The sequence below is a fragment of the Bidens hawaiensis genome, unplaced genomic scaffold, assembly GCF_021521415.1.
Source record: "Bidens hawaiensis isolate Kalapana, Puna unplaced genomic scaffold, B.hawaiensis_p1.1 tig00036714_1, whole genome shotgun sequence".
NCBI classification, from domain to species: Eukaryota; Viridiplantae; Streptophyta; class Magnoliopsida; order Asterales; family Asteraceae; genus Bidens; species Bidens hawaiensis.
The window spans coordinates 40,631-55,424 of NW_027496401.1; the positions used below are offsets into that span (position 1 = coordinate 40,631).

The window sequence follows — 14,794 nt, forward strand, 5'->3', positions numbered from 1 at the left end:
TGTGGTCATTAAGTTTTCTTTTATGTGTTGACAAATTTATTCAATTAAATAAAAGTTTAGAACTTCATATCAAAGAACTATAAAGGGAATGGAAAATGACCAAAATAAGTTCTTTTAAATGGTTAAAGTCTAGAAAATGTTTATTTCACTATCTTTATTCTATAATGTCTACCATCAATCTTGTTAACCCGTACACTTTTTAATCATTACTTGACCGAATTTTTAACCCACAAATTCTTGCCAGCTTGTCAAACGCCTAGATAAATTGCATATGAAGGCGAGATAAATCTCGTCGTAAGAAAAGTTAAATCTCGTTATAATCTAAAAAAATCTCGTCGGATGTCAAAATAGTTATTGTCAGACGCCCAAAAGTTCCCTTCAACTCCAATGACTATAAAATAAAAACTAAGCTGTATGATGCATGACAAATTATTATTGGTTGAAAATCTAAGGTTAACTAAACATTGTGTTAGTTCACATTACTGTAGTTTGAGATAAGATGTGAACCGTTATCAACTAAACTAACGTTTATAAATTGTGTTCACTCTTCCAACCTCTGATTCTTAAACCAATCACAAGAACATGGAACACATCAGTCACAAAACAATCAAAGTCAATGGCATCAGCATGCACACTGCAGAAATGGGTCAAGGCCCAGTAGTCTTACTCCTTCACGGTTTCCCTGAGCTCTGGTACTCTTGGCGCCACCAGATACTCTTCCTGGCTGCCAACGGCTACCGCGCTATCGCCCCGGACCTTCGTGGCTTCGGAGACACCACCGGGGCGCCTTTAGACGATCCCACTAAGTTTAGTTCAATGCATGTTGTTGGTGATCTTGTGGCACTCATTGATGCACTTGGTGAGGATAAGGTTTTTGTTGTTGGGCATGACTGGGGTGCGACGATCGCCTGGAGGCTCTGCTTGTTTCGGCCCGATAAGGTTAAAGGTTTGGTTAATTTGAGTGTTCATTTTAGTCCAAGAAACCCTCAAGGGAAAGATGTGGAGATGTTTCGTGCGGTGTATGGAGATGATCACTACATTTGCAGATTTCAGGTGGCCCAGATAATTTTTAGTGTAACTGGATTGACTTGTCGAATAATAATGTACATCATAATATACATTAAACAAGTCAGGTGAAACCCATAGGCCATAACCAATGGGGATTCCAACGAGGCGGCGCCTATGGTTGAATTTTCGGATTTTGTTACACATAAATTCTAAGTCAAAATAAGCGCTTTTTTTTAATAAAATTGGAATTCCATATGGATAACTATAATTAACAGTTTCCAAACTTAATCCCACTTATACGATTTGATTGTCTTTTTGGTTGATACTCTGGTTCAAAAATTCGTTCTCAATCACCATATGAATTTCTTGTCTTATTTGAGTTTATCCGATTGAGTATTTGGAGAACCACCAATAATTTTAATCTGAAACGAAACTCCGAAAGTATCACATGACTCTCAGATTACTGTCACCAAAGTCCTAAACATGTTGTTCAATTGGTGTATTAGATTTATGAAAACGAAAAACCCAATTGCTAACTAAAATACTAAAATCACCGATCCAAACAAAAGATAGTTTGGTTTTATGTTTCCGTAAACCGAATTATTTTGACTATTAAATAATTTATAAAAATTAATAAATAATGTAACCAAAATATTTAACACACATGTAAAGTAATAAATTAATCATTAATTAACCAAATAATTTTAGGCCCAATAAAATATTTTGGGAAATCTTTTTTCATTCAGTTTGAACACTAAGACCGATCCAAAACGACCTATGAAAGCTCACCCTTAGTTTTATTTTAGAATCATAAACAAGAAATTACCAAATGCAAGAACTTTTATAGGAACCAGGAGAAATTGAAGCTGTGTTTGCAAATGTTGGAACGAAGCAAGTCATCAAGAAGTTCTTGACACACCGCGATCTTAGTCCTTATTATTTCCCTAAAGGCAAGCCGTTTGGAGATGAACATAATACTCCAGTTATCTTGCCATCTTGGTTAACTGAAGAAGACGTTGATTACTACGCTAAAAAGTTCGAGCAAACCGGCTTCACTGGAGGAATAAACTACTACCGTTGTTTTGATCTGTAAGTTCCCTTGTAATTCTTTAAAAACTGAAATATTGTAACACATATTATATTTATGTGTTACATTAGTGATTATTAAGTCAAAACAGTTTAGAATTGTTGCATCAACCGTCACACCATGAAACTGTGTCATTCTGCAAGCTCAACAATCTAAAAGTATTCTCGTCCAAAGTTCAACCAGAAATAATGGTACTAACCTCATAGTCTAACTTGAGAGTCTTACATGATAATGCTCGTTCGTTGAGAGTCTTACATGACAATGCTCGTTCGTTGAGATTTGAGTCTCTTAATAAAAATGCTTGCTCGTTGGGAGTCTCACATAATAAACCTCCAGCTTGAGGGTCTTACTTAGGAGTGTCCAAAATACCCGAACCCGATAAACCCGACCCGACCCGAACCCAAATAAGGAAATTCAGGTCGGGTTAAATAGAGTCAAAAAGTATTAATCGGGTTATTCGGGTTAACCCGAATAACCATAATTGTTAATAGGGTCGGGTTTCGGGTTTATTTTTGGAAAAAAGTCGGGTTTCGGGTTTACCTGAATAACCCGATTAGTGATTATACTTAACTTTAAATACAATGATTAAAAGGTCAAATAAGCACTATAAAGGCAATTCTGTAAGCTTTATAGAGGAGTTAAGTATTACGTTTGTTCATGATTCGTTCGGCGGAAAGTTCATTTATGTTGTGTTCATTTAGTTAAACGAACGAACATGAACACATGTTTCACTCGTTCATCTATGTTCGCGAACGTTCGTTTATGATTGTTCATTAAAGGTTTGTTTACGTTCGTTTACATATTAATAGAAAATTATTAAATATTACTTGCATTTAGAAATTATATTAACCTAATATGTTTTATATTTGTTTGTTTGTGTTTATTTAAACTGCGTTCATTTATGTTCGTTTATGTATGTTTGAGTTCGTTAATGTATGCACATATATGTTCCTTCATGTTCGTTTATCTTTGTTTAATTATGTTCATTTATGTTCGTGAATTGTTCGTTTAGTTCTTAAATGAACGAACATAAACAAACACCAACATGTTTAGTTTTTAATTAATGAACATGACCACAAATATTTGTTCGATTAACTTTTCATGTTCGTTGAAAGTTAAATGAATAACACGGACATGCATTTTTTCATGTCCGTTCGGTTCGTTTATAGGCTTATATATGCAATTAAAAAGTAACATGTTTAACCCGATTATACGACTAACCCGAATAACCCGAACCTGACTAACCTGAACCTTAATAGGGTCGGGTTGCGGGTTAGATATATTTAAGGAAAACTCAACTAAACCGACCCGATTAACCCAAAACCCGATCGAGTTGACCCGATGAACACCCCTAGTCTTACTAATAATACTTATTTGTTGGGAGTCATACGGCTACCCCACTTGGTAGAGGCACATGCACCTTATGAAGTTTGGTGACCAGGATCGATAAACACAAAAAACCGAATTTAAATCATAAGCTCGAACTCTATAACTTTCATTAACTCAAAAATTACAATTCTTAAACTCTCAATGATATAACCCACAAGCTTGGGTATATATACTAGTTTTAACATCAATCAAGCAATCAATCATACTCAGTGAAGTCTAACCAATAGCATAGCTATAAGTAGGGTCTGGGGAGGGTGGGATGTAGGCACACCATACCTCTATCCACATGGATAAAGAGGTGGCTTCCAGAGAGACCATCAGCTCTAAAATACATATGTATGAAGCAATACAATGGAAATTAGAGTTCAACAGTAGTAGTAGTAGTAATAATAATAATAATAATAATAATGATGATGATACTAATAGTAATAACAATAATAATAATATTAATACTATTTATGTAGAGAGGATATTATTATGGTGTGTGCCTAAAATAAGGTAAATAGAAGCCCTATGGTATTCCTTTCTCCGTAAAAATCCTTAACTTTAATTCTACTTCTCCAAGAATTCCTATCCTCAACCATGTCCTCGGAGAGGTTTAGGTCTATCAAATTCTGCTTAATCCTCTCATCCCAAGTCAATTTAGGTCGTCCTCTACCCCTTCTCCCCTCTATAGTAATATACTAGTTTTAACATGAAAACCTAATTAGACTAGAATACAAATTCATTATCATACTCAAATACTAATTAGTAAAAACATATTTAAACAATAATTAATAAATAAATTTCCTGTTGTCCAAGTCATTAGCTCGAATTGTTCACCAAGTAATTTATTCCATGTAAACCAAGTCACGTGCTCAACTTGATAAACAAGACACCAACTCATCATAGGCTCGATGAGTCGGCCCAACGGAAATTACTTCCAACACCTTAGAAGGGATGTCCCAGGTTCAAAGCTGAGCAAGAGAAGTAATTAAGATTATTGGTGTAAAGTATAGTATAAGTAACAATTACAGTTAAAAAAACGGAATCTTAATAATGTTTAGCTTGTTGGGTGTCTTGCATAATAATGCTTCAACTTGGCACCATCTGTGAGACCTTATCTGACAGTTAGCCCTCTAATGTTCATAACCTACATATGGTTTTATATTAAACTTTCAAACTGAAATCTGAATTAACTTACCTGCAGAAATTGGGAGCTAGAAGCACCTTGGACAAATGGTAAAATAAACGTACCAACGAAGTTTGTTGTCGGGGAGTTAGATGTGGTGTACAACATTCCAATTGTTAAAGAATACATACACAATGGTGGATTTCATGAGCATGTTCCTCTTTTGGAAGAGATTGTTGTGATTGAAGGTGCTGCTCATTTCATCACTCAAGAAATCCCTGATAAAGTCAACAAACACATCTTTGACTTCCTCCATAAGTTCTAGATTTGTTTTTTTAGTACTCCATTTGGTTCCATGATCTAATAATTAAGTCAATAAGCACATCTTAATTATTTGTGTATAGAATCTGTTGTGTTGGCATTTCCTTTCATGTTTGTAGACTAATGAATTATGTGTTTTAATTTAATGCATTGGCACAAATCGGAAGGTTCGTTGTATAACAATATGACGAGCTGACATATTACTTATACGGAATTAAAACCAAAGATCATTTCATAAAGGTTAAATTGTTACAATAACTCAAAGAAGCAAAGTATTGAACATCTTCTTCCTACAACCAAGGTGACAAAGTGACTGGCGTATCACCCGGTGAATATCGAAATCCTTTACCTTTAGGAAAATATATTTAATCGGGATCGTGGTATGCCAAGAACTTTTTCATAACTGTTTCGGCACTCATTTTGCCCAACTCGGCTTCAATATCTCCTGGTTTCTACACCAAAATTAAATACTTATAAATAAAGAATAAGGTTTCATAAGAAAAGAAATTCGCTCGGGCTCTTAATCTCCTTCTTTGGGAATGTCCATTGTTGCACGTATCCAATGTCTTCATAGAGTTTCCTACTCCAATTCAACCATTTCAATTAAAACATTTTATAGTTGAATGGAGCCTAATGTTTAATGTTTCGGGGCTTAAAGCGTTCACTTTTCCTTTAAGTCCATTAGCTATCCATATATGCATGTGTCCCGACTCCTGACCTGAAACCGATTTGTTTGAAATGAGCTGAGGTTTGGAATCGGTTTAAAACATAACCAAACCTATTCTTTCCCAATTTAAAAACCGGTTTTAGACCTAAACCCGCTTCACAAGGTTTGGAAAAAAGCTGTTTATTCACCTCTACTTTTATGGATATGTGTTATGTGGTCATTAAGTTTTCTTTTATGTGTTGACAAATTTATCTAATTATTCAAATCAAATAGTTGGGAGCAAATAAATAAAAGTTTAGAACTTCAATCAAAGAACTATAAAAGGAATGGAAAATGACCAAAATAAGTTCTTTTTAAACGGTCTAAGTCAAGAAAATGTTTATTTCACTATCTTTATCCTATAATGTCTACCATCAATCTTGTCAACCTGTACACATTTTAATTATTACTTGACAGGATTTTTAACAAACAAATTCTTGTCAGAAGCCAGAAGAATCTTGTCAAAAACTGATACAAATTGCGTATGAAAGGCGAGATAAATCTCGTTAGAAAAAAAAAGATTAATCTCCTTGAAATCCAAAAACATCTCGTCGGATGTCAAAATAGTTCTCGTCAGATGACTAAAAACCCCTTCAACTCCGATGACTTTAAAAAATAATAATTTATAATACATAACAAATTATTATTTGTTGAAAATCTAGTCATATGACACATGTTTTGTCATTTTTCCAAAAGGAATCAAACTGTTGCATCACCATTAAAGGGGTGTTTAGGATTCCTTATTTTGCCTCCTTATAACTTTTCATTAAGTTAATAAGTTATAAAAGTGTAGCTTATGGAACTTTTGCCCTCCAATACAAACAATCCCAAACACGCACTAAGGGTGATAATTCTATTTCCAACTAACTCATTACTTTCACGATTCACATTTTTCTAAACAACACTGCCCAAAACAGTTAAATAAAAAATAATAATAAATGCTCAACAAACTTCAGATCAACAAAACACAACACTCCATTCTGAGTTTGACGATAAGCCGGGGACAGTTACCAACTAACTTAACGTTGTTATCTTTCCAATCCAATCTTAAAATCACCAAACTTGTGTTCAGTTCACTTCACTTCACTCTTTAACTTCCGATTTCCAAATAACCCAAATCAATCACAACAACATGGACCAAATCAAACACAACACAATCAAAGTCAACGGCATCAACATGCACATTGCAGAAATGGGTCAAGGCCCAGTAGTCTTACTCCTCCATGGTTTCCCTGAGCTCTGGTACTCTTGGCGCCACCAGATACTCTTCCTGGCTGCCAATGGCTACCGCGCTATCACCCCGGACCTCCGTGGCTTCGGAGACACCACCGGGGCGCCTTTAGACGATCCCACTAAGTTCAGTTCAATGCATGTTGTTGGTGATCTTGTGGCACTCATTGATTCACTTGGTGTGGATAAGGTTTTTGTTGTTGGGCATGATTGGGGTGCGATGATCGCCTGGAAGCTCTGCTTGTTTCGGCCCGAAAAGGTTAAAGGTTTGGTTAATTTCAGTGTTCATTTTAGCCCAAGAAACCCTCACCGGAAATTTGTGGAGCTGTTTCGTGCGGTGTATGGAGATGATCACTACATTTGCAGATTTCAGGTGCTCCAGATATTTTTTAGTGTAATTGGATTGACTTGTCGAATAATAATGTACATCATAATATACATTAAACAAGTTAGGTGAAACCCCTATTTTTTATCTGATTAACTATTTGGAGAACCACCAAATAATTTTAATATGAAACTGAAACTCCATAAGTATCACATCAATAAATTCTCCAACATGTTGTTCAATTGGTGTATTAGATTTATGAAATTGAAAAACCCGATCGTTAACTAAAATACCAAAATCACCTATCCAAACAATTATGTGTTTGTAAAACCGAACTGAACCAAATTTGTACATTTGCATTTTTTATTTTGAATGTTAAGTAAGTTAAAAAATAATAAGTAGAGTAACCAAAATATTTTAGCATAAATATAAAATTATATATTAATCATCAATTAGCAAAAGAATTTAGGCCCAAATTAAATATTTTGGGACAATTTTGTTTTCATAAATTTCAGACACAAATGATAAAGTTGAAAAAATAAAACCGAAACCAAACGATTTTCAAAACCTTAAAAACCAAACTTTTTGGCTTTTGATTCAGTTTGAAGTCAAGACTGATCCAAACCGACCCATGCACACCTCTAGTTTTAGTTTAAGATGCTAAACAAGAAATAACCAAATGAAAGAACTATTATAGGAACCAGGAGAAATTGAAGCTGTGTTTGCAAATGTTGGAACAAAGCAAGTGCTCAAGAAGTTCTTGACACACCGCGATCCTAGTCCTTATTATTTCCCTAAAGGCAAGCCATTTGGAGATAAACATAATACTCCGGTTGTCTTGCCATCTTGGTTAACTGAAGAAGATGTCGATTATTACACTAAAAAGTTCGAGCAAACTGGCTTCACAGGAGGAATAAACTACTACCGTTGTTCTGATCTGTAAGTTCCCTTGTAGTTCTTAAAAATCTGAAACATTGATGACGAGCCTGGCAAGACGGGTGGTTCGGATCAGGTTGGGTTAAAATGGGTTCATGTCAAAACGGGTCTGCTCAAAATAGGTTCGTGTCACAGGCTGTTGTAAAAAAGGTCCAGTTTCATAAATCCTTGTTTATAAACTGAAATTTATATTATATTTATGTGTTACATACTTACATTAGTGATTATTATGCTTAATTATTAGGAATAGTAAGGCGAAACAATGTCATGAGTTCATGACGGATATGCATTGGTTCACATATGAATAAATCATATATGATTTTATATTCAAAGTTCAAACTGAAATGTGAATTTACTTACCTACAGAAATTGGGAGCTAGAAGCACCTTGGACAAATGCTAAAATAAGCGTACCAACGAAGTTTGTTGTCGGAGAGTTAGATTTGGTGTATAACATCCCATATGTTAAAGAATACATACACAATGGTGGATTTCATGAGAATGTACCTCTTTTGGAAGAAGTTGTTGTGATTGAAGATGCTGCTCATTTCATCACTCAAGAAATCCCTGATAAAGTCAACAAACACATCTTTGACTTCCTCCACAAGTTCTAGATGTACTACATTTGGTTCCATGATCTAATAAGTCAATAAGCACATCTTATTTGTGTGTAGAATCTGTTGTGTTGGCATTTCCTTTAATGTTTGTAGACTAATAATGACTTATGTGTTTTAATTTAATGCATTTGCACATATCGGAGGGTTCGTTGTGTAACAATATGACGAACACCATAGGGCTGACGTATTACTTATACGGAATATAAAACCATAGATCATGTCATAAAATTTAAATTGTTACAATAACTCAAAAAAATCACAAAACAATATTCATTACATTTATTTATTTGTAGCCAAACCAACATGAGGATACATAATTTAGAAATTAAAATTAAAACTTTTGTAGAAACTCAATTATGAGTTTGTTTACTTCATCAGGCTTCTCTTGGTTGATGAAGTGTGCAACACCTTCCATGACAACAACATCCTCCAACAACGGAACATCTTTCTTAAACTGATCACCAACGATGTAGTCCTTCAACCCCAACATATGATACGTCAAATCCAGGTCTCCAATGATGAATTTTGTCGGCACCATCACTTTTGCACCCTTCCATGCCGCCGTCAGCTCCCAACTCCTACAATCATATTATAGAAAAAATAAAACCAAAAAAAGGTACATTTTTACAAAAAAATATATGTTATATATAGTTGTAACTAATTAATTACTTACAAATGAAAAGCTCGATAATAGTTGATTCCCCCAGTAATACCAGTCTTTTGAAGGTAGCTAGCAAAGTATTGAACATCTTCTTCCGACAGCCAAGGTGGCAAAGCGACCGGTGTATCACCTGGTGAATATAGAAATCCTTTACCTTTAGGAAAATATATTTGATCGGGATCGCGGTATGCCAAGAACTTTTTCATAACTGTTTCGACACTCATTTTGCCCAACTCGGCTTCAATATCTCCTGGTTTCTACCCCAAAATTAAATACTTATGAATAATAAATAAAACATTAATTAACATTCACATATCAAAATTAAATAAAATTGGTTTATGGCAGTCAAACATACTATGAATACAAAAGAGTACATGAAATAGACAACATATCCTTCACATATATAATTTTATATAATCATTATGCAATATCACATTAAACACTTACACAAGCGTGTAGGTAAAAGATCTATCTGGAATACCACATTTTGTGAACATAACAAAACCAACCAATTCTTTTTTAATCTTCTTTTTAATAATATAAAAAAAATATCAAATGCAATGTTTATTTATCTCCTATAGAATTTTAAAAAATACAATGTTTATTTATCTTTCTAAAACGCCACATTTTGTGTATGTTAGCATCTAATTGTTAAAAATAAAATACTTAGACCGCTACATTTTATGTATGTTAGCATTTAATAAATAAAATAACCGAGTGCAGTGGTTTCACCCAAAGCGCCCCCACCTTCACATGATTCACATGATTGGTAGGGAAGTTTTGTGACAGAAAAATAAGTAATTAATGGGTGTTTCCCAAAAAAAAAAGCCAAAGCCAAATTTGCCCCCATATCGCGCCGGGGCCATGTGCTCGGCGCTATGGGGCACTTACGTTCAGGGCCGGTTCAACGTCATCAGGGCCTAACACTAACTAAAATGTCAGTTTTTTTTATTTTCTTTTCTTTATGCAACATTTATAGAATATGAAATGATATGTCGTGATAATGGATATGAAGCAATTATCCTTAACTTGTGGCTCATCATTGAGAATTCAACTTCAAATCTCATAATATATCACTCTTATTTAAGCTAGAGGCCTGTAAATCTGGAGGCCTAAAACCATTGCCTCATTTAGCTTACTCACGAGACGGCCCTGCTTACGTTTGGTCTTAGGATCCAAACAAAACTTTACCTGAAATCTACTCATGTAGTGATCCTCTCCATAGGCTCTTGTGAGCAATGTAGCCATGTCTCCATCCGGTTTCCATGGCAGAAACGGCACACTCATGTTCACCAACCCCTTAACTTTGTCCGGTCTAAACATGCACAAGTGCCAAGCAATAATCGCACCCCAGTCATGACCAACAACAAACACCTTTTCACCTTCTTTAGCAAAGGCATCAATGACCCCAACCATGTCACCAACCAGATGGTGGATGGTGAACTTGGTGGGGTCATTTATTGGTGCACCCGTGGTGTCACCATACCCACGAAGGTCTGCCAAGAACAGAATCTGGTGACGCCAGGAGTACCAGAGTTCTGGGAAGCCGTGGATGAATAAGACTAGTGGACCGGTTCACCCTTGTGTGCTATGTGGATGTTGAGGCCGTTGGTGCTTATTGTTTTGTGTTGTATACCCTCCATTGATATTGGTTTGTTTGTTTTTTTCTTTTCTTAGTGAGAAGAATGGAAAATGATGTGATAAGATTTAGGAATTAGGATAGGGAAAGTGTCATATATAGGTAGTGATTGTGAAAGCAAATACGTGTATTTTATATGTAAGAGATGGAGATATTCTAGATATTTTCAATGTCAACTGGCTGTTCATATGTCGGCTTGACATTAGAGCATTGGAAATATCTCTCATGGGGCACCGTGAGAGTGCTTTTGGCGTCGTGAGCCCGTGAAACACCACCCCCTTCCTTCGTGAAGGGGGCGTGATCTACCCATCGCCACTTCTTTAACGTTGGTGAAGAGATGCATGTGGGCCTCATTAAACGGTAATATTTTTAAAAAATAGTCGTTGGCTATTAAATAAAAAAAAAACTTTTCCCATTTTCTTTTTTTATCTATAAATATCTTCAAATTTTATAGAAACAAACACACAAAACTACTCTTTTCCTCTCTATAATCTATAAAAATTCCCTATTATTTTTTTAAAAATGTCATCACCATCTTCTTCCTCTTCGTCTTCGAGCGAAGAAAAAAATGCTTCTGTGTTTCGTGCTTTCGCAACGGGGTGTAATGAGCGGTGGCAAAAACAAGAAGAGTCGGGTTCGTCAATACGACACGAAACCCGACGTGAACGTTTAAACCGTGACCGAGCGGCTGCGCACGAAGCACTACGAAACGACTATTTTAACACCCCATATGTTTACACGGCCTCAGAGTTTAAAACCCGTTTTCGAATGAGTCGTGAGTTGTTTTTAAGAATACTACACGACATCGAACGAGAAGTTCCGTGGTTTACCCAACGGGTTGATGCTAGAGGTCGAGTCGGTTTCTCCACCTTGCAAAAGTGTACCGCCGCGATTCGTTATATGGCGTATGGAACCGCTAGTGATATGTTCGACGAATATTTGAAGATGGCGAGTCGACACATCAGGTCATGTGTCTACAAATTCTCTAAAGCTATTGTTTTATTGTATCGTAGTAGATATTTACGTAAGCCTACGGCTAGTGAGGTTGAACAGTTACAGGCGAAGCATGCCGAAAAATACGGTTTTGTCGGCATGCTTGGTAGCATCTATTGCACGCGTTGGGATTGGAAAAATTGTCCTACTGCGTGGCATGGTCAGTTTGCACGAGGTGATCATCCATATCCTAGTATTATTCTAGAAGCGGTGGTGTGACATCTGACCCGATCCGACCCGACCCAGGTACCCGTTTCTCTGACCCGATCTCTTTCTTTTATGATTTAATATTTATTTATACTTATATTTTACTTTTAATAATAATAATAATGTTTTCCGTCCCGTCCCTCTCCTTCTCTCTTTCCGCCTTCTTTTCCCTCTTGTCGCCGTCCCGCCCTTACGCCTTGTTTCCCTCTTTTTCTTCTAACTCTTTGCTTGTCCTTTGTTCCTTCCCGCCTAAGGTTGTCTGCGCAGCTCCACGCGCCAGACTCCCTTACAAGGAATCCTGCGTGAAGACCACCTGTTTCAGCGATACGCGAGACGAACTCTTCTCGCAGCGCGTTAAGAATTGTAATTCTTCTCGCAGTGCGCGAAGGACGGAAGTTCTTCCCGCGACGCGCTAAGGATTTGTAGTTCTTCTCGCAGCGCGCTAAGAATCGTAGTTCATCCCTCGACGCGCGAAGAATTATAGTTCTTCCCGCGGCGCGCTAGGAATTTTAGTTCCTCCCGCGGCGCGCTAAGAAATGTGACTCTTCCCGCGGCACGCTTAGAAATGGTAGTTCTTTCCGCGACGCGTTAAGGTTAGTTCTGTCTGCCTTCGCGCTCGCGCTCTCTTGACCTTCTGTGTCAGCCTTCTCGCGCTGAACCCTTTGAGTTTTCTTCTGTTTAACTAGCCGTTTGCTTTTGTGTTGTCTTATCTTTTGAGCTGTTGACCTAATCTGCTTTATGTCTGAAAAGTTACTTTCGGCGCAGCATGCGCACCAACCCCATTGGTTGGCAGAAAAAGTGACTGACATAATCTTTTGAGAATCTGCTTTTGCCATGCTTGACCAGTACTTTATCTGTCCTCTCCCATGCCTTTTTCTCTTTTTCCCTGCTACCATATCTTTTGATATCTTTGCTTTTCAGAACTTTTTACTGTTGATATCTTTTCTTTTACTTTTTGAGATCTTTTCCCCTTTTTCTAGGGTTTGTGTCCCCTAGGGTTTGCCCATATATAGTACTATTTTCTTAACACTTCACACACTACACTTACTCTCTCCTGTTTTCCTTGCTCTCTGCCGCCTCCCTCTCTTGCCTCCGTCTTCCTCCCTGTTCTGCCCTGCTTTTCCGGTAATATATATACTTATTAATTATGCTAACTTATAATCAAGACTTGAAACAAATCATTAAAACAATAATCTTATTTATAGGTTAACTTGTGCTTGTTTAAAGTTGGTTCTTGCTTTATCTTACACCGCATCGTTTATCAAGTGAGTAATCTCGTACCTAATCCCTTTTTGCTTTTAAATGTTTTGGGATGTTCATGTGTTCATACAAACTTAGAGTCTTAAACTTGTTTATGAACTTTAGTCGCGCAGTATCCCATGTGTTGAGGACGTTTACTTGGCTGTTTATTTGTATGTGTGTATCATTAACCGCTTTGTTCGGCCTATTCCGAAGTTTTCATGGATCCATTAGATGAACACGGGAGACCTATCGTTTACGGTTTTCTTTGTTTACACTTGCACAGATGTTTTCTCGTTTTTGTGCTCAATTGGGAGCACGGATTGAACTATGAACTATGAGCTATGATCTATCTAGGCTTGATCACAATCTGATTGCACCCTTGTTAAACACCAGACATACACGTGTTGCGCGCAGATTTTATCATTTTCTATGTATTGTATTCAACTTGATTTCTCACCAACACGCAAGTGTTTGACGTTTATTTTAACACATGTTCAGGTTTGCAGTAGCTGTTTTGGAGCTCGAGATAACCTAGGAAGTTTTCTTTATTTTGGACCTAGATTAAAAATGTATCAAGACAAGTTATTGCTGTTCGAATATTATGATTTATAATATATTGATTTATGATGATTTATGTTATCTTGAGTTTGCTTGCGCGTGCGCGAATGAATGTATTTATTAAATATTGACACCCAATAGTGTCACGAGTAATGAAACAATATGTGGCGCCCCGATGTATAATCCGCCTTTGGTCGGGGTGTTACAGATTGGTATCAGAGCTCGTTGACTTTAGGATAGGTGGTTAGACGTAACGGCCTAGAATACCTAAGAGTCCCTTCTCGCGCGTGAGAGAAATCTCATGTTTGCGCGCTTATTGTTAATTACTCGTTATTTATGAATATGCTCGCGCTTGCGCAATATATGATTTTATGTTTTATTTCGCGATATTTCGATTTTTGTTGAATTTCGATTTTTATTGATTTTACTTACATATTCGTTTGTGGGATTTGAAAATCCGAAAAGTCATGGTGATACATGAATAGTTGATTTTCAATTTCCATTTACGATTATGTTCTGAGGTTGGAGACTTGAAAAGTCATGGTGATACATGAATTGTCAACCTCCAATACTCATTTTCTTGTATATTTTATATTGAAGATTGGAAAGTCATGGTGATACATGAATTGTCAATCTCCAATACTCGTTTACTCGTATATTTTAAATTTGGAATTCGGAAAGTCATGGTGATACATGAATTGTCGATTCTTGATTCGAATTTGTTACCTTTATTAAGTCTGCATTTTGGGTCATTTATTTTACTTT

The 14,794-nt window shown here is 36.4% G+C and overlaps 3 protein-coding genes and 1 pseudogene across 4 annotated transcripts; 3 read left to right on the plus strand and 1 right to left on the minus strand.

The window, feature by feature from the left end:
- The first annotated feature begins 571 nt into the window (after positions 1 to 571).
- Positions 572 to 4,956, plus strand: LOC143588698 (epoxide hydrolase 1-like). Its single transcript, XM_077069632.1, has 3 exons — positions 572 to 1,053; positions 1,856 to 2,097; positions 4,674 to 4,956. The coding sequence occupies exons 1-3, from the start codon at positions 583 to 585 to the stop codon at positions 4,918 to 4,920; spliced, it is 960 nt and encodes a 319-aa protein (XP_076925747.1). The 5' UTR covers positions 572 to 582; the 3' UTR covers positions 4,921 to 4,956.
- Positions 4,957 to 6,720: 1,764 nt separating this feature from the next.
- Positions 6,721 to 8,829, plus strand: LOC143588691 (epoxide hydrolase 2-like). Its single transcript, XM_077069627.1, has 3 exons — positions 6,721 to 7,225; positions 7,875 to 8,116; positions 8,480 to 8,829. The coding sequence occupies exons 1-3, from the start codon at positions 6,755 to 6,757 to the stop codon at positions 8,724 to 8,726; spliced, it is 960 nt and encodes a 319-aa protein (XP_076925742.1). The 5' UTR covers positions 6,721 to 6,754; the 3' UTR covers positions 8,727 to 8,829.
- On the minus strand, positions 8,729 to 11,042 carry LOC143588692 (epoxide hydrolase 2-like; annotated as a pseudogene). The gene is made up of 3 exons (XR_013145152.1): positions 10,582 to 11,042; positions 9,403 to 9,647; positions 8,729 to 9,307 (listed from the first exon to the last, which is right to left on the minus strand). The product of XR_013145152.1 is annotated as an epoxide hydrolase 2-like (transcript).
- A 755-nt stretch (positions 11,043 to 11,797) lies between these two features.
- Positions 11,798 to 12,241, plus strand: LOC143588693 (uncharacterized). The gene has a single exon (XM_077069628.1). It carries the CDS (start codon positions 11,798 to 11,800, stop codon positions 12,239 to 12,241), a length of 444 nt encoding a protein of 147 aa, XP_076925743.1.
- The last annotated feature ends 2,553 nt before the right edge of the window (positions 12,242 to 14,794 follow it).

Bases quoted from the DNA above. Each gene is read 5' to 3' on its own strand.
- LOC143588698 (XM_077069632.1), top strand. From the start codon at position 583: ATGGAACACATCAGTCACAAAACAATCAAAGTCAATGGCATCAGCATG. The intron at 1,054-1,855 runs GTGGCCCAGATA...GAACTTTTATAG, and splicing joins ACTACATTTGCAGATTTCAG to GAACCAGGAGAAATTGAAGC. The intron at 2,098-4,673 runs GTAAGTTCCCTT...ACTTACCTGCAG, and splicing joins TACTACCGTTGTTTTGATCT to AAATTGGGAGCTAGAAGCAC.
- LOC143588691 (XM_077069627.1), top strand. From the start codon at position 6,755: ATGGACCAAATCAAACACAACACAATCAAAGTCAACGGCATCAACATG. The intron at 7,226-7,874 runs GTGCTCCAGATA...GAACTATTATAG, and splicing joins ACTACATTTGCAGATTTCAG to GAACCAGGAGAAATTGAAGC. The intron at 8,117-8,479 runs GTAAGTTCCCTT...ACTTACCTACAG, and splicing joins TACTACCGTTGTTCTGATCT to AAATTGGGAGCTAGAAGCAC.
- LOC143588693 (XM_077069628.1), top strand. From the start codon at position 11,798: ATGAGTCGTGAGTTGTTTTTAAGAATACTACACGACATCGAACGAGAA.